The following is an 18,643-nucleotide window of genomic DNA, read 5'->3' as shown; positions in this document are numbered from 1 at the left end:
CTGTTGATGGAAATGAGACATTCAGAAATATTTCAATTTATTTATGACTGTTTTTCCATAAAAAAGTATGAGGAAAATAATGAAATTTAATGTACTTTTGTGAAAATAAACAATTCCACCCGTTTGCTGTCAAATCGATTGTGCGAGCAGGATCGATACAGTTTCCCGCGCCACCTAACCCATCGCATACCTTGGTTCGCACCGAGCCGCCATATTGGAAATTTGCGCGAGACATTTTTTCAGCCGTCATCCGTGTCTGAGCAAATCGCAACTCGTTCCAAGCGAGAAGTTGTGCCCGCATCGTCGAAGCGAAAGAAAAGCGCCCGGTGGTTGTTCCCCACTTTTTGCCTCAGGTAATTGCTACGCTCAATTCTTTCTGACCGTGCTGCAAAAAACGAGCAGCTGTCCGTGTGTGTGTGCACTATTTTCTTCATTTTTGGGATAGAAACAGGAACAAGAGGATAATCGGGGGCGATTTAGGAAAAAAGTTCATGCGGGACGATGAGCGGTGTGTGGTGGTGTGAAATCGAACATGGTGGGAGAAGAGTTCTTACGTACTACTTGGTGGATGGTGGTGGGGGGAAGGGAGCAGTGCTGCCCCGGTACGAGTAGTTGTGGTCCGGGAGGGGCAACGTAAAATTGTGCTAACTGTGCAGATTGCGGAAAAAGTCTGTCCGTGTGACCCTGCTCTCCCCCGCCTCCGTCACCCAATCTGACAGCTAGCCCTTGCTGTCTCGGCCCTGGGCTTTCCTGCTGAGGGAATGATGGACAGAAAAATTACATAATTTGTGCCCAAATGTAAAGAAGGTCCGGAAATGACCTTGTGTGCACTGTTGCAAGCACCAAGGGATCAATAATTGATACGCCATCACCATTATGGATCCATAATCATGAATACCTTAATCAGTGAAAATGATTCAGTTTGTTGCTATGATTATGTAAGTTTACCTTGAGCGCAGTGCCAACCCGATCAAAACTTTCTGCACGGGGCGATAAAAAGGGTTGGCAAAGGGGGTGCAGCGATGAAACCGATTCCACACCACCTCCAGGCTTTGGGGTTAATTTTGGCAAATGGGAAGCAAAAAAAAAACATTACAGCTACCATGCACGGTGCATGAATGGTTTAAAAAAAGCAAATATTTAGGACAACAATGGCGGAGATGATAACGGCCATCCCGGCGTTCCACGGAAGAATCAACCAACGTCGAAAACGTCGCTCCTCTCAAAACGGTTGACGGTGTCTACCTGTTCCGCGGTGTGCTCTCAAGTAACGAATGTCCCTTTTGGGGGGTCCAAGAGTTACTTCCCAAACCGCGCGAGCTCGCGCTTTCACGCACTGGAATGCATACGGATTATACTGTTGGAGAGAGAGAGTGAGGGAGTTAAACACACAATGTTCCGGGTGGAAGGAAGGGTCCGGCCGCCCGTTCAAACGAAAGGACCCTTTCCATCCCTCCCGGACAGTTGCATATAGAGTGCAAATGCAACGCGCTCGGCCAAAACTCCCTAATGTTCTACGACTCTAGCTCTGAAAATCCCGAGAGTAATTATTTGCTGTTTTCTTAACCATATTCGAAGAAAAATTCACGTCTCAGTAAATATTTTTCAGGCCAACCTGTCTAATAAAGCACGTGAGCCGTACACACAGACAGAGAGATAGGGGTGCGAGACAGAAATACAGAGAGCGAGACAGAGAGATTAGGAGAGGCGCCAGGAGTGCAGACTCTCCTTGTGCGCATCCAGCACGCCCAGCCGATCGCAGCAACCAAAGGCGGCTCCTCCTCGTCAGCCCGGCGGGTCCAGCAAATTTGGGCGCTAGCAAAGCCGGAATCACCGAACCGACAAGCGCGCACACAGGCAAAGAGTAATGTAGTTTTTAAATACCTTTAAAATCCTACCTCTATCCTACTATCTAACTCTGTAGAAAAAAAAACAACAACAATTACATTATATGCACCACTCACGCTCACACACTGTATTTGACGGTAAAGTAAATCGAAATCCTGTTCCAAAAACGCACGCGTTCGTGTGAGGCGCATATCAAGCCAGTTAAGGGCAACAAAACAAAACAAAAAAACTGCAATCACTCTCTAGATTTTGCCTCACCATGCTTGCCGCCACACTATTCTCCCGCGAGGAACCAGTGTTGCCGGGAAGGCAAATCTAGAGAGTTGGACTGCATCGGTTTTGAAATGTGCAGGAACGGCTTTCCCTACTACCCTCTCTGGGCGTGCCCAGAGCGCGGTCTAGGGAGAGTTGAAGCGAGCGAAATTGCGATCGCTTACACTTTCCATTCTGTAACTGGCGCTTATCGGTAGTGTACGCTACTCTTCCAGGCTTCCGTCCGCTCTCCCCCCCCGCAAACTCTCCAAGATGCTGGAGGAGGAGGAAGAAACTGCCCCACGAGGCGGCGACGACAACGGTCAAGGCCAACAGGCGGACCAACATCATCAGCCCACGCAGAAGCAGTCCAGCCGCGAAGGCGATCGTGAGCGTAGTGGTCACTATTCCTCGAGCTCGAGTCGCATCGCGAGCAGCCGGTACGAGGACGATTACTCGCATCGTTCGAACCGCGATCGAGACCGGGACCGGGACCGGGACCGGGAGCGAAGCCACCGCGACCGGGATTATCATCGCGATCGGAACCGTGATCGCGAGTACGGTGGCCGGTATCGGGACCATTACCGGGACCATCGGGAAGATCAGTATCGGCGCGATAGGCGAAGCAGTCGCAGTCGGTCGCGGTCGAAAGAATCGCGCTCGCGGGACCGTGATCGTGAACGTGACCGCGAACGTAATCGTTCGCATCGGGATGATCGTAGCTCGCGCGATGGTCCCAGCTCTCGACCGGAGCGGACAGCGCAGGACCGTCTGTCGGCGGAAATTGAGCAGGAGCTGGCAAACCTGCGCAGACAGCATGATATGAAGGAAGCATTAAAGCGACAGCAGCAGCAGCAGCAACAACAAAGCGCAGGTGCGTCCAGCAATGGAGACGACAGTCAGGATGATTCCAAACCCTCCGGCAGAGTTGTTGGTGAACGTAGACCGACTACAGGTAGTAGCTCTGGTGCTGGTACACATTCCGGACATTACGAAAAGCAGCACTCGTCAAGCTTTATGCCGCAAATCGATCCCGGCCAGCCGGTCGAATACGTGCCGGAGATTCAAACCGAGGAAGAGCGCATCGAGTTTCAGCGCAAAATGCAGGAAAAGCTGCAGCAACATCTCGCCGCCGAGGGAAAGCTCTACCCACCGCCCTCGAAACCGCAGCGTGACGTGCCCGCTCCCGTTACCGTGACCGGTTTCGCGAACGATGGTTCATTTTTGGAGATGTTTAAAAAGCTCCAGCAACAGCAAAGCGCCGTCCCTGGCAGTAGCGGTGGCGCCACCCCAGCAATGGCAGCAATGCCCCACCCACATCATCACCTGTCAACCGGCATTCCGGCAGCCAATCCCACCCCAGTGAAACCGATGATGGTGGTTCCAACCGCTGCCGCGCTACCAAGGATGCCGCTGGTCGGTCAGCAACCGGCGGCAGTGGGAGCGTTCAAACTGCTCCCAACCGTTGCGGCCGCCGCCGCGGTCGTCCCACCGCAGATCGTGAAACCGTCGACGATTGAGAAGGAACCACCGCCGCCACCGCTTCCCGTCTTTGGGCGGCGGCGTGGTGGCAAGATTCTTAAAACCGGAATGGTGAAGAAGGTGCGGCCGATCGAGGAGTCCGCCGTGGATGCGCCAAACGACGCGTGGACTCTTTACCTGCAGGAGGTGAAGAAGTACAAGAGTGCTTCGTGTGATGCGGACTCCAAGACGCGACCATTGGTCAAATAATTGGATAAATGGGAGACAGAGAGAGAAAGAGGGAGTGTATTCAGTTTCCGTTTCTTTCCACCCTTATTTCCCCGTTGGAAAGGAAATTGTATTTTTTATTTATAAAACTAACCTTTTTTGTGTGATGAGTGTACCGGAAGGGATAAATGAGAATCTTTCACATGCCACCCTCATTTTTTTTTGGGTGTCAATTGTGATTTATTGGGATTTGGCAGGAAATTTTATACCTTTTCTGTACTGGAAAAGGTATGATGAGCCCATAACCCCGGTATATTATGTACATAATAAGTTATCAGTGTCGGTGAATCTTCATTTTCACCCTTTTCTATTTCAAGTTTGCTGTATGGGATTCTTATAAACCAGATTTTTACCATGCGTAGCGGGAAATACGTCTGCAATTAATGGTCATTTAGTAGCAGAGTGGGTACAGAGAAGCAGGGAAAAATCCATAATTTGTGGATAGGAAATAGAGCGCACACGGACGGACTGGTCAACATTTATTTAAGTCCCCATCTGAAACCCCCGGGATCTTTCCGTGGGGGTGTGGTGGGTGTTTGCACAACAAGCGCACACACACACAACACACTCAACCCCAAAATTAAGCTGACGATATTTTCTCTGGAATTTAGTGCTTTTTCGCGTGTGTCCTACCGACCGAGACCTACCCCGTACCAGCGAGAAGATGGCGTACGAACCGAAGACGGCCCCATTCGATCCCCGCTTCCCCAACCAGAACCAGACCAAGCACTGCTACCAGAGCTATCTGGATTTCCACCGCTGCGAGAAGGTCAAGGGCGAGGGCGACCAGGTATGCAAGTACTTCAAGAACGTCTTCTCGTCGATGTGCCCCAACTCGTGGGTTGAGAAGTGGGACAGCCAGCGCGAGGAGGGCACCTTTGCCGGCCACATCTAAGGCATCCAAGCGAACCGGGAGAGGGAGAGAGAGAGTGCGCGCTGATGTTTGGTGCAACGATGTCGTCGCTCTCCCGGGATCCCTTTTTGCATACACCCTTTGCTAGTAAACCATCAGAAGTAACAGAAAATTGAAATTCAACCTACTACTACTGCTACCACCAGCAATACAAATCCGGAAGAAGAATGTTGTGTCGCGTGCGCAACGTTGCCATCCGTCACGATCCACGTGGCGCGGGGCACGCGATGAAATTGAAATAAAACCATTATTAAACAGAGAGAACATAACCCTGTATCGTTAACCACGGGAGCCTTATTTGGAGTGCTTTATATTCGTATGGAGGAGTATAATTTGAAAGAAATCTTTAGTAGTTCCATTTAATCCAACTCTGCTTGATAGTGGATCAATTTAAATGATCTCAATCTCCAACTCAAACTAAAATTATCGTAGAATTTCTAGAAAGTAGGCTATGGAATTGTATCAAGTTATGCCCGGAGTTTGATGTCATGAAGTCATCATTATCATAATTTTACAAGAATTGCTAGTTCAATCCAAAACCGTTCTAGTTTCAAAATTTATTCCTGTATTTTGCTGCATTACTTAAAACAAATGGTAAAATTTCTGTTACATTGCCATGTTACTAAACGTTATTCAATTTACGCAAAAAAACATCTAAACGGTCGATTTAAATCGCACATTTTGAGCTGGTCACCCTGTGCGCTGTGTTTACCTGTCACAGGCTGTCAAAGTGTTCGATGGAAGTTTCGTTTACGTTTTTGGAGCTAAAATTACATCACATTGTCCGCAACCGGCTACGGTACATGTATCGCCCAACCCGCCCTCCCGCAGGACGTAAATACGCCCCGGACAGGTGAAGTTCAAGCTACGGAGGAACCATTTCATCATCTCGCTGCAGTAAATAACGAACGCCTCCCCCGAGACAAGAAGATGCCGGCAGCGGAACAACCACTGCCCAACAACCATCACCAGAACGGTAAAGAACCGGCCGCACCATGCCGAACGTGTATGGATTTCAAATCGTGGTCCAAACAGCAGCGCAAATCGCTCAGCACCAGCGCCGGAACGGCCAGCGTTGCGAAGGCCGGCAGTGAGGGCGAGGTTGCAGCCCACCGCAAGGCGGACAGCTCGGACGATCGGAGCGGTGGATCACCGCCGAACTGCCCCATCGACAAGGAGCAGCTGGGCCGGTACACGTGGGGCTTGCTGCACACGATAGCGGCCTACTATCCGACCACCCCGACCGATGCGGAAGAGCGGAACGTGCGGACATTCTTTACCTCCCTGTCGAAGCTTTACCCGTGCGAATACTGTGCGAAAGACTTTCAGCAAGAGTAAGACATGAGGGGAAGAGCTTAAACTGTGTTGTAAGGTGCTAATCGATGTTTTCCGTTCCATTCCCTCTATTGCAGGTTGAAAGAAATGCCGCCGGAAACAAAGTCCCAGCACGCCCTGTCCCAGTGGCTCTGCCGGATACACAACCGCGTCAACGTGAAGCTGGGCAAACCCGAGTTCGACTGCACCAAGGTGAACGAACGGTGGCGGGACGGTTGGTTGGATGGGTCCTGCGATTGAAAACACATGCGTGTCTGGTGGTGCGTTTTCGGCAATGTGATGTGTGTGTGCGAGAAAATTTACCTCCCCCGACCTAAGTTTTGTGCTCGTTGTATGATAAACGTACGTGTTATACGCGTTTGTAGATTAAATTTATTTCACTTAAGCTTTTACCAACCGTACAGTAGTGTCGTTTTTGTTTTGTTTTGTTACCACAAATCCAGCCGTGGATACGTTTTTCTCGAACTTTCCATTACGCCGGTTGGAACCCTTTTACCGTCGTCTCCCTCAGTTATTAAACGATTTAAATGATCCTCTTAGTGCACAACTATCACACTTTTGATTTTTTCTGCTTCTTCTGCTTGGCGGCCGGTTGGGACTCTTGGCTGGTCTGGACGTTTTCGACAGCAACTGGCGTTTTCTGCTTCTTCTGCTTAGTGACCGGTTGGGCCACCTCCTTTTCCTCCTCCGCCTCTACCACACTACCATTTTGGGCCTTTTCCTTTTTTGCCTTCTTTTTCTTCTGCTTCTTCTGTTCCGTTGGTTCGGCCTCCTCCGCCGGTGCGTTGTCACCATCAGCTGATGTACCATTCTCCGTTGGTACCTCTACCTCTTGATTCTTGTCCTTCTTTCCCTTCTTCTTCTTCTTCTTCTTTTTGCTCTGTTCCGTCGGTTCGCTCGATTCGACCGCTTCCGCCTTGCGCTTCTGGGGCGTTCCGTTCTTCGCAGTCTCGCCGTCGGCTGTACCATTCTCCGCTGGTACCTCTACCTCGTTACCATTCTGAGCCTTCTCTTTCTTTGCCTTCTTTTTCTTCTGTTTCTTCTGCTCCGGTTCTCCCGATTCGACGACCTCTTCCGTTGGCTTGCGCTTCTGTGGTTTTCCATTTTGAACTGCACCGGCACCGGCTGCGGCTGCCGTTCCATTCTGCTTTGGCGCGTCTGTTCCGTTCTGCGCACCGTTAGCTTCCTTCTCCTTTTCGGCCTTCATCTCCTTCTCTATCAGCGCCCATGCCGCTTCCACGTCCTGCCGGGAAATGATGCGGCAGGAGTTTTGGAAGAAGTTTAGAAAACCTTTCTGCTTGCGCGGTATGTTGTCCGTGCGCTCGATGAAGTTAAACACGCTCCTGACACCCGCAGACATATTTTTGTGTTTTTGCGCGATTGAGCGCACCATTTCGACCCAGCTCTCTTGCTTTTTGGCGCCCTTCTGCACCTTCGGAACGAACCCTTTGGCGGAATACTTTTCCGCCTCGCTGATGCAGCTCGTGTGCTCGTTGTACGTGGTGGCGGTGAAATCCTTCTGGCAATCCATGCACGACACATTGATGCCCTTGCACCGGCTGGCGTGCGCACCCACGACCTGCTTTTTCAGCGACTCGCCACACTTGTTACAAATAAAGACGACCATTTTCGTATTGTGTTTGGGGCTTTTTTGCGGCTAGTTTTACGATCCACCTGGCGTGTGGGGCTCGATCGTACTGGAAACGCACGTGCTTTTGGTTGTTTACGAATTGTTTGAAGCAGCGAGTGACGTTTGTACATGGACATGCGTGTGTCAGATTTGACGTTTGCTGACGGTTCCTGATGAAGCCTCGGTCAAATGAAGAGAAAACGCACGAAACGCTTCATTTTAGGTGCAGTTTGTTTGTTATGTTTCGGCACGGCTAGAATGTTTCTTTATCAAAATGGTTATTTCGGGAAAAGATCGGACACCTCTAGAAGGTTAAAGTAAGTTTACCACTCTATTATTACACGCCGTCTGGTATTGCCGTCTGGAGGACTCTACAAGGCTAGCGAACGTTGGCCCTACAATGAATCTTGCGTAGTGATGTGTCGGTTGATCTGCACCTGCCGGGTCGAAGCTAACCGCCCGAGTCGACTCGTCAGGAACAAGTAGGTTCAGTAGGTGCAACGGTTCCGGTAGGTCTGAGAAAGCATTAGCGACTCCTATTCCCGTTCGCTGATCACCGACTGGTCGGAGTCACTAATGCTTTCTTGCACCTACTGAACCTACGGGTGGATTCGAACTCGTTGCACTTACGGGTCAGACTTACAGAGACTATACAAACTTTCGAGACTTAGCAAATCAGCCGTACCGGCGAACTCGTTCGACGAGAAACATTCGTCGCTCATGAGTGGACAGGGTTGTACCGCTAGGTTGGGCAGTACAAAATCTATACGGTTTTCTAATTTTTGATCTAGAGGGCTATGAAATGAGTGAAAATGAGCGTCGCGGCGAACGTTCCCAGGAACGAACGAGTTCGCCGGTATGGCTGAATATCACGTAGTCGGATAGTCAGTCCTTGCTACGGGGAGACGGTCCATTCTAGGCTTGAACACATGACGGGTATCTACAGCATGCAGGTATAGAATTCTGGAGACGTTGTGTTCAAGCGAAACGTATCTACTACAGGCTGGTATTATTGAATCCGTTCGTAGCGGGAACGTACGGCGCTCACATGAAATTCTAGGGATGGCAACACATTTCTTGAGCCCGCTCCTACAACGCCGCGGTGAATAACTGTAGCAACCATCTAGTACGTTAGGAAAATGAGTGTCGGGACGTACGCCGCCGCTACGAACGGATTCAATAATACCAGCCACAGTCTTCTCCAACTCCAGAGATCCGAAAAAGTTTGAAAGCACACAATTCGGAGGATCTGTCATAAAATAACCTTCCTGAAAGTACTCTCTGGATATAAATCTTGAACCATCTAGGTTGGGCAAGGGGGCAAGGGTTCTAAAAGGACATTCTGGAGTCGCCACATTTTCTGGATCAATTTTGGCGGATTATGAACACATGACCGGTAGAGTAGTAAGAAGGCGAAAGCACTACGAACTGGCTGCGCTGTTAGGTTAATTATAAACCCTGAAGTTAACTGAAGGTAACTTAAGTAAATCTTATGATACCGACACCAGTTTTTCATAGCGATCCCATTGGATCCCAGGGTATCCCAGGGTACAATTGTTGATCGAAGCATGCTATAGCGACTTGCTCAATCCTAATTAGGCTGCAACAAGATAAAAAAAGTTATTTTTTAACAATATTTGTGTAGGGGAAATGATCGTGAAATACCCATGAAAACCATCTTATTGAAATGGCTTATAAGTGCCTAAGTAGTACTCTTTCGCCTAATTTCTAATGTACGATGGAGTATGCCCTACATCAGCCCTGTCTAATATAAAACGATAAGATCTGCTTTTAAAAATGTCACATAATCCTTCATTTAACAACTCAACAATGAGTCCTGTTCTGTGGACTAATTTCTGACTAATGTTCCGTGACAGTGAGTCTAAGTCGAGGATATCTTGCAGTGCTACAAAAATTATTAAAAGTTTATCAAGTTCAAGTTCAAAGCCCTCCTTTACACGTAACTCACAAGGGACCGAACTCGCCGTAGCAATGTACTAAGCGATATAATTGAAAAAAAGCAACATGTCCTAGAAAAAGTATCAACCCTTATTATGGCATTGTTATCGGAACAAAAGATTATGAATGGTAAATCAAGGAAATGAAAATTCGAGGGCAGCACATGTCAACGGCACCGGTTAACTGAAGCGATAACGTAATAAACACGATTGTCCTCATACTGTTGGTTTCAATCGCTACAAAACCCTCTCAAACCAGATGAAAAGCGGAAATGAAAACAGGACCAAAACGCAAACGGAGCGAGAAAAATGGAAAAAAATGCACACAATCGTGTGTGTATTTTTTCTGTTCCCTTCATACCTCTCTATATAATCAATTGAGCGGGCGTGGGCGACACGTGCGATGGAACACTTCAGGCTGAGCACATGGAGGCGCTACACGCAACGCGAGAAGTCACGATGACATGGCACGATAAGCATGAAACAAGTGTCTAATGAACGCTGGTTCGTCACAGCTAGCCACGGTGCGCATCAAACTGATGCAAATTGCTTAGTTGGCTCAGGGTCTGTCGTTGCCCTTCATTCCGTACGGTGCGTAAACCTTCCAATACAATCTTCCTTTCTATCGTCCGCCTTTTTTTTGCGCCCCATTCATGTGCAGGCCCGGCATTGGAGGCGAGCGGCTGTTACTTTTGCTTACCATTGCCACTTGTTCTGCAGGAGAAAGAGATTGGGTTAGGTCTTCTTCCACAGATGATGATCCCTACTAACCCCTAGACCGTCGTTTGGATCATCCAAAACACCATACAAACGGCCTTACGTGAGCGGGACTTAAAGGATCCCGCTTTTCAGTGACGACGGATGGGTTGGAGAGGATCACTTAACCGACGGTAATGGGTCATCCGCCCTGCGGCAAAAGATCCCCAAACCGACCAGGCCCACATGTGAACTACATTTTCGAACACCATTCCATTCCAAGGTGATTAGATTGCGCAATCTATGAGAAAGAGAGGAGAAAAAATGGGGAAGATATAAGCAGAAGGTACAACATCAACACACAACAACTTACTTGGGCGCGTTTTTGAGATCCCATGACAACGAAACGTCCGTTTGTACCGGTTTTGCAAAAGCAAATTGGACGAAAAATGTGCTCATTAAGACACTGCCGGGTTAGGTGAGGATCATCCGGGTTGTGTAGGGGGGGTAATGGTTTCGGCTTCAGTAACACTATCGAAAGAAGCCACCCGGTGGTCACAAAGTCTGGAGTCTATTGCAGGCACATCTCTCGGGGGATCAAACCATCCAAGATGGCCACAGGCGCTGGACCTGGGGATTGTTTATTTACGCACTACGGTATCTTTTCGTTAATGCTGTTAATGCTTCCTTTCCCTTTTCATCTTAGCCTACCTGCCGCGATGATTACGACCACCGATGCTGTTACATGCTCCACTATCGCGGCGAGAAGCGGGAAGAGCTGATCGTTTGCGGTAATCTCGGCTTCTTCACGACCGTCACCACAGGTGAAATGGTCCGAAAACTGGCTCGAAGGGAATGCCGTTGTTTTGTGTAACGAACGTGTTCGGCAGATGATTTTGACAGCATGGCAACGATCCAGGAAGGCGTTGAGCGACGCAGAGAGTCCTGCTCCTGCTCGTGCTAATTGAACAGGCACACATTGCCAAAACCACAAAAGCGTTGTCCAACTGTTAGTTTTCGGTACATTGTGTGGTCAGAAGAATGGAGTTTAGGTGGTGTTGTTTGCTTTACTCTTTCACTTCCCAATTTTTGTTTTCTACTCCGAAAAGGAAGAAGTTTGACATCTTATTTGTGGCCAGGAGTTGTTTGGGAAAAATTGAAAAGGACAAGCCCCCGGGTGAGTTACTGAATAAAACATTTTGGCGGACTGGTAGTTTGGAGTGTCCAGCGAACAATATTCACCTCCCCTTTTGTCCAGCGCCGTACCGTCTGGGTGCTTTTGTGTGTTATTCAAACTTGTAAATCAAGTGACCGAGACGTCTTCTCGGATGTGAAATCTCTCGCTCTCTCTCTCCCAGATTTCCTGTACACCGCGAGGAGTTGAAGATAGCATGGCGTGGAGCTGAGTTGACGAGGGCTTCTTTTTTAACATACATTTCCATATTTGCATACCGAAATTTGCCTCACCCCCTGGTGTCATACCTGCCAAAGCGTTCACATTTTTGTGTAAATTAATAGCGTTAATCGAAATGCGCGTATATCATCATCTTTTCTCCTTCCCGAAGGCGGATTTTTGTTTGAATTTCGATGTCGCCGTACATTTGTTTGCTTGTGTGGCTTTCTTTCTACCAGAGCCCGTTTGACCTTTTGTCGTTCGAGATCTGTGTCGTGCACGTGTTTCCATGTTTTCCATGCACAACGATCCAAGTAGGTTCTGATTTTTGCACGCGCGCGTGTTCACCGCATCCTTTGCGTGTGCAATTTGCGTGGCTTCTCGATCAAATAACTTCGCGCAGAATCGTAACGTTGCGTTCAATCCGGTGAATCCTCCGGCCTGATTTCAAATCCCGTACGGGACGTTGTTGGTCCACGTGAAAGTGAAATGAAACCGGTTCTAGAGTGTGTCTGGGTGCGCTCCTTGTGCCCCCCGCCCCGTGTTTTGTGAAGTACCGCAAATGTGCTCCCAAAAAAAGCTGGGAAAGGTAAGTGCAGAGTCCCCCCGGGGTTTTTTGTTGTTGTTGAGTATATTCCGTCCCTTGCTTTGTGTTTCGATTCGGCGACGAATGCATCCGGAAAGGGGGAAAAAGGAGACACAAGCAGCAGCAGTATGGGCCGTTTACTTTCGCCTTCTGCTTTTCCACCAGCTCCTCAAGTGGGTGATCAAACATTGAGCAACGTGCGACATGTGTAAAATTATGTAAAACAGCCAAAAATTCCTACACTATGTGGTGCCGGTTTTTGTGGTTCCCCAACAAACACAGCGCGGAAGGGCGAGCTTCCGTTCCGGCGTGGCTTTTTTGTCTCTATTTTTTGGAACCGATCGGAACAACCTTCGGAGAGATTCAGCTACTAACACAGCTAACGAGATCGGTCTGTGTGTTTCTCTAATTTCCTACCCTTCCTTTCACGGGCGCACCGTTAGTCTGACCGTCGTCCGGTGCATTGATTTCGATGCCGGCGCATGACCGGCGGATCGGAAGTGGTGCTCATCCGGTGGGTGTCTTTTTCCTCGTTTGCTTCGCTGCCTGGTTGTCTTGCTTAATCATATCACATTAATGTGGCTGCTTGAAAGATGGACGGGGTTTTTTTCTTCGGGGTGGTTAGAGGGGACTTTTTACTTCGAGACCACCCGAATCCCGACCGTCTACGTGAAGGGAGAGAAAGCGAAATGATCTGGGCCGAAGGTGCGCCCTATTGAAGGGATTGGTCTTTTGCTGGGCAGGGTGCCGGTAAGGCTCTACACATCACAGGTATGATAAAACACTGACCAGCGAAGGTGAAGCGGAACTGGTGTCACTGTTTTAGGCCTCACTCCCCATGTGGTGCATGATGGCATTTGCGCACGTGGGTTTTACATAACCTTCATTTAATAGTAGGACAATTGCCGTGGGTGTTGACGGAATGGGAAAGGTGTTTTAGTGATTTAGTTGTTAGTTCCAAACATACTTATTTGAATTGAGATGTTTTACAGCAATTAGCGCGGTGAATTCGGATAATCCAACGACCTACCAGAGCCCAAATGATTGGAGTGGAACGGGCACATTAAAAAACAACTCTTGGCAGTGACTTAGCTGGAATGCTGGAAATAACCAAAACGAGAAGAGAATTGTAAGTAGTCGGAATAGTTTGATGGTAGACTAGTAGAAAGGTTTTAAGAAGAAACATCGGAGAAGTTGTGGCTAAAAGTTCAGAGAAGGGCCTCAAGGTATGCTATGTTCTTTCTTGCATTTTGACTATGTTCTTATTTATTTTGACTATGTTCTTTCACCTTTTACCGGTGGGTAGCCATCTTTGTGATCGAAAGAGCCAAATTATATAAAATATTGCCCGGAAAGTGTCACGCGGAGCGCCAAATGGAGAAACTAAGCATACAAATGTGTGAAAGTCATATGACATAGATGAAGTAAATAGAGAAGCATGCCTCCAGCAAGCCGCATTTTACCGAGCATTACCCTATATTAGCCATAATTGAAGAATTAGATTTAATGGATGTTTTTTTTTTCTTTTAAATTTGTTTTTTTGTTAAGGCCGGGCTACATTGATCGTACTCTCTGGTGTAATTTTGATTTTCACTAGCGCATCTGGCGGCGGCTGACCGAAGCATTTTTCCAAACAATTTGGAGCCGCTTCAGAAAATATGTTATTTTTCCATGTTTTTTACCTTAACTGGACTGGAAAAGCTTTGTAATTGATAGATGAATATGTTTTGCAAGTATTTCAGCCGTTTTCGCATCAAAAAACGGTGAAAAAACTAATTAACTTTGAGATCCAACACGACCATTCCCCCGACGACCAAAAAAAGCTTCCACCAGCCGCCGCCAGATGCGCTAGTGAAAATCGAAATTACACTTGCGAGTACGATCAATGTAGCCCGGCCTTTATGACCTTGTTTAGTCATTGGGTTTCATTGAGTATGCATTTGGTGATTATTACCCGAAAACTTTAGTGTTGAATTGTAGTTAATGTATATTGGCTGATACTGAGATAGTTTGGTGACTTTATGAATAATTCGTTTAATACAGCTCCAAAGCCAACCAATTGAAATCGTTTCTTGGTAATCCAAGGCAATCCAATCCTTTATTGGTAATCTTTGCTATCAACATCCGTTAAACTTGCAGTCACGAAGTTTGCTAGCAGTTATTGGCACCCGATCGATGCGTTTACGTACCATCGTACAGCGTCTTCACCCCTTGGCAGCAGCTTTTGAGTGAACAAAATCACACCTGAACACTCAAGGCATCCAATGAAGGAGTAACGTCTATTTATTTTGACATTTTTTTCCCAATATCTCCGAGTCTATCTGATTGAGTCTGATCCAAAAATACTCATCTACTTTGCATCCAAAAAGGACATTTTGCGAACAAACGGATGTTTAAATCACGAAGAATAAGGGCAAGATTTTTTGTATTTTTTACAGCTTATGTAACATTATATTATTAGTAGAAATATAGTCGTTGTATAAGTGTCTAATACAACAAAGGGGCCCTTTCCGTTTTAAGTTCTTAGGCTGAAATTTCAGCCTGTCAGCTGTTTGCATTGTATAGCAGTTTTCGAGCAGCTATCTAAGTGAGTATAATATACAGGTGGGCTTATCCCAAGGTGCATGAATTTAGAAGGCTGATTTTTATCGCTTCTGCTTCTGAATGAAGATTTTAAGAGTGTTTTGAGTATTCGTCAAACCTCCAGAAAGCTCGTTTGAGCAAAAGTTTTCACTCGTTCTGTTAAAAAGTGATGCTCAAAATTGGTTATCTATTTGGACTACATCAAATTGGTACCTGGACTACATACACTTTGTTTCTATATTGCATCAACTGATCTCTTTAATGCACCTTGGGATAAATGTAAACAAACCCGTGTTTTCGAGCAAGTATTCGAATCTAATTCTAGCTTTGTGGCTAGAATAATCTAGACTGAAAATTGCAGGCTACTTTTTTTTTGTGGTTTTGTATGGAGTGTTTACATGATTTCAGCCTCCAACTGTCAAGCTCCATACAAAAAACTAACTAGAATCGTGAAGGCCCCCAAAGTTAGAACCAGATTTTGTACACGGTGGACATGAGTATGTCCCGTTCTTGACAATACAAAGTTCCTCTAATGTGATCTTCGTGATCTTGCTGCAGTCATGGTAAGGATCCAAAATATTCTACTAGGCAATTTTGGCAGTTTTAGTTTATTATAGATCGTATTGTAAACATAACTCAACAATAGGAGTGTGTTGTTGTACAATGCTGATCCCCTAACCTAAGTGATATTCAGCGTTTGCATTTATCATCTGAACGAGTTACATAAAAACAATCCCTTCAAGCATACTGCCCCTCCCCCTTTTGCAAGGCAATTGGGATTGGGCAAGCTAAAATTACACAAATCTACCACTCTGCATGACATTGAGATACACTACGCGCTGTGGTCAACAATTTTCCATTAGGGTCGTTGAAATGGTGCATTAAGCTGCTCGGCGCCAAAACCTGCTCCTGCTGCTGAGTGTATGTCCCGCCCCATGTTGTGCCCGCATCGTATGTGGGACGCATTTATTTGAGGCTTATTTAAATCATTAAGTAATTGCGCCCAACAAGGGGTAAGCAATAAATGTACAATTATGTTTGCTGATCGAGTGTGGCTAACCAGTCCGGCGCGGCACGCATCGAGACGATGCTTATCGAAGCATTGACCCTTTCCGGTTCGAGCAGTCGGATCTCGTACACTCAACTGTCTTGGATCAAGCTCCTCACAGTGATCGAGAGGGAATGTATCGATAGAGAAACCCACTATCCACCGATCGACAACGAGCTGGATGGGAAAAAAACACTACTACTCGATCTTAGATTGAGTTTCACACGTACCAATGAAGCTGTAATTGGACCACTTCTGGTGCTAAGTTTTGTACCGCTTCGTGGCACCCCGGGCACACACTCCACTCCACAATCCATTAAACGCTTGATAAGTGCAATGTGTGAAAAATGTTCTTCCATTTGCTAAAACTTTAATGGAACCAGCGTCTTTCCGACTGCCGTTTGCCCAACCTCCGCCGAATTTGCGCGAGAGAAGTACCTTCTGTTTTTCCGCAATACAGATTTCGAGACTCATCGTGCGCCTTTTTCCCCTCCTTGTCTCCTCTCTCTCTCTCTCTCTCTCTCTCTCTCTCTCTCTTGCAAGGTCTTTCCCCTCGTGGCTCGTGGCGGGCGATCGTATGGAAATCGTATTCGAGCTGATGGTACATTATTTGTGCGAGTTTGCACTGCCACACGCTCTGCAATACCCACAAAACAGCCACCGTTGGCCGCGCTACGGTTGTTTGTCACTGTGTGAGCGGTCAATTGTTGTGGCCGGATTTGAAAATTGCGTTCGTTTCGTTTGCTGCCACATGGAAAAGAATGGCGGCGATGCTGTTGCTTCTTCTAACCCCCCCCCCCCGTACTGGTAGGTTAATTAGAGCGCGGTTGCGATCGTGGCCACACGAATTCGATACGCATTCGCTCGTTCATTAGCCTTTCTTGTGGTGCGTGTGTGTTGGCGACGCATCACACGCTCGTGACACGATCGCGGCGCGTCTCAAGCGCAAACAAGCGACGAACCCTCCCGCGCATGCACGATCCGATGACCGGATTGTTATTGTGTTGTGCAGGGCGACCTTTCTTCCTTGGGAAAATGGTTGCCAATATGCTGCAGCCGGCCCGGCTGCATCTGGCACTGCACAACCGGCGAACCGGACAGCAGAGAAACCAATGAAACCACACTGTGCACTGTGGATTCATGTTTTCCCGTTTAACCCCTCGCCGTGGTCGTCTATTGGCCGATGGCATTGGGAATTGAATGCAAAATGTGTGCATGCTTGTCCAGTTGAGGATCGGCAAATATCGACCCAACAACAACAACAGTGGCCGCTACTTACCTTCGACCGCCGTTTGTGATGATGATGCGTGTAATAAACAGTTATGGGTCCGTTTGCAGAAGGTCCGTATGCTTTGGTGCCGTTGGCGGTGGTTCGATTTTTTTCCCTTTTTCCGAGTGGATTGCACTTTCGGTTGCGTTTGGCAACGCAACAGCATTGATGAGCCCATTGCGGGCTGTGGTGCAAAGGCGACGCAGCGAACGGTTTCGGTTGTCGTGTGATTAAATTATTGCCCGTACTGCTGAAATTGATTGATTTTCCTGTAATGCTTAGGGTGAATTAGTGGGTTTGTTTAATTTAAATTCTTAATGGTGTTATTGGAGTGATGACTTGGAGTGATGGCTTGCTTGTTTTGAATACATTGGGTTTTTTTTTCTACTTTGGAGCTTATTAAGTCAAGTTTAGGGTAAATAAATATACAAAAAAGTAAAATCATTTTCAAGGATGGATAAGGAAAGAGGGCTATCTATTAAGCTAGAATCCTTAAACTTGATTTGATATTACTAGATCTCAACTTGGATACAAAACTGATCTAATTATTTATGCAAGAATCAGGGTATGACCAACTCTCAGGAACTTGAGATTAAATGGCGGAAACTCAGAACTTTAAAATCAGATAGGATTGATTCCCATTCGGAATATCACTCAATATGAAGGATTGACTTTCTTATTGTGTGATTCTTATTAGTATAGAAAGCCTGTTCTATGGAAGCCTGCAAAATAAGAAAACCAAAAGGAATCAGTACTGTAGTATGTTTGTGAACATGACCCAAAGTTATCCCCAAAGCTATGAAAATCTTGATAGTGTGGGAAAACTCAAACGTAAACAAGGCGACATAGGATCCGTTAAAACACAAATAAAAATGCTGTTCAAATGTTGTGAACTTAACTGACACTGTGGAATTCTCTGAAGAACTGTTGCATAACCCTGTAATCCGGCCAATATAACTAGTATGTATAAACAAAGCTTGTGCAATACACTAGCCCTAAAAAGGATTCGTTGTCTGCATCTCTCAATGCCTTCCCTCAAAATATAGTGCTATCGTTTGTATATGCGATCGGTAAGCTTACTGATTCGTAAAACTAAAATGGCCAGATGCAATTAATAATGCGTTATCTTGTTTAGACGCTTCGCAACTATCCATAGTGCAGAGCTACCGTTGCTTGTCAATGAATTGTTGACCCTTTCTGACACCGATCACCCAACGGATCGATGTAACCGAACGCACAAACGACGATGTAACCTATGATTAACTCTGTTTTGGTGCGAGCATTTGCTTCCATCACTGCACTGCAGCTCCTCTACCTCGTAAGTGAAGATCCCTTTTCACGATCATTACCCGGTTAGCAGAAGAGGACGGTTTCGCCACACG

At 46.9% G+C, this 18,643-nt stretch overlaps 4 protein-coding genes across 4 annotated transcripts; 3 read left to right on the top strand and 1 right to left on the bottom strand.

The window, feature by feature from the left end:
• The first annotated feature begins 162 nt into the window (after positions 1-162).
• Positions 163-5,045, top strand: LOC11176134 (cytochrome c oxidase subunit 6B1). Its single transcript, XM_003435686.2, has 2 exons — positions 163-353; positions 4,461-5,045. Exon 2 carries the CDS (start codon positions 4,514-4,516, stop codon positions 4,742-4,744), a length of 231 nt encoding a protein of 76 aa, XP_003435734.1. The 5' UTR covers positions 163-353; positions 4,461-4,513; the 3' UTR covers positions 4,745-5,045.
• On the top strand, positions 353-5,045 carry LOC1277077 (uncharacterized). Its single transcript, XM_061652766.1, has 3 exons — positions 353-1,543; positions 1,610-1,864; positions 2,337-5,045. Exon 3 carries the CDS (start codon positions 2,374-2,376, stop codon positions 3,829-3,831), a length of 1,458 nt encoding a protein of 485 aa, XP_061508750.1. The 5' UTR covers positions 353-1,543; positions 1,610-1,864; positions 2,337-2,373; the 3' UTR covers positions 3,832-5,045.
• A 436-nt stretch (positions 5,046-5,481) lies between these two features.
• LOC3290174 (FAD-linked sulfhydryl oxidase ALR) lies at positions 5,482-6,498 on the top strand. The gene is made up of 2 exons (XM_557147.4): positions 5,482-6,096; positions 6,175-6,498. The coding sequence occupies exons 1-2, from the start codon at positions 5,693-5,695 to the stop codon at positions 6,335-6,337; spliced, it is 567 nt and encodes a 188-aa protein (XP_557147.4). The 5' UTR covers positions 5,482-5,692; the 3' UTR covers positions 6,338-6,498.
• Positions 6,430-7,881, bottom strand: LOC4576732 (uncharacterized protein C16C10.8). Its single transcript, XM_001237820.3, has one exon. The coding sequence runs from the start codon at positions 7,722-7,724 to the stop codon at positions 6,648-6,650; it is 1,077 nt and encodes a 358-aa protein (XP_001237821.3). The 5' UTR covers positions 7,725-7,881; the 3' UTR covers positions 6,430-6,647.
• Positions 7,882-18,643: the final 10,762 nt, after the last annotated feature.

The sequence above is a fragment of the Anopheles gambiae genome, chromosome 2, assembly GCF_943734735.2.
Source record: "Anopheles gambiae chromosome 2, idAnoGambNW_F1_1, whole genome shotgun sequence".
NCBI classification, from domain to species: Eukaryota; Metazoa; Arthropoda; class Insecta; order Diptera; family Culicidae; genus Anopheles; species Anopheles gambiae.
This window is presented reverse-complemented; position numbering and strand designations above follow the sequence as displayed.

Coding starts and splice junctions, on each gene's coding strand:
- LOC1277077 (XM_061652766.1), top strand. CDS start 2,374: ATGCTGGAGGAGGAGGAAGAAACTGCCCCACGAGGCGGCGACGACAAC.
- LOC11176134 (XM_003435686.2), top strand. CDS start 4,514: ATGGCGTACGAACCGAAGACGGCCCCATTCGATCCCCGCTTCCCCAAC.
- LOC3290174 (XM_557147.4), top strand. CDS start 5,693: ATGCCGGCAGCGGAACAACCACTGCCCAACAACCATCACCAGAACGGT. Junction 6,097..6,174: donor GCGAAAGACTTTCAGCAAGA/GTAAGACATGAG, acceptor CCTCTATTGCAG/GTTGAAAGAAATGCCGCCGG.
- LOC4576732 (XM_001237820.3), bottom strand. CDS start 7,724: ATGGTCGTCTTTATTTGTAACAAGTGTGGCGAGTCGCTGAAAAAGCAG.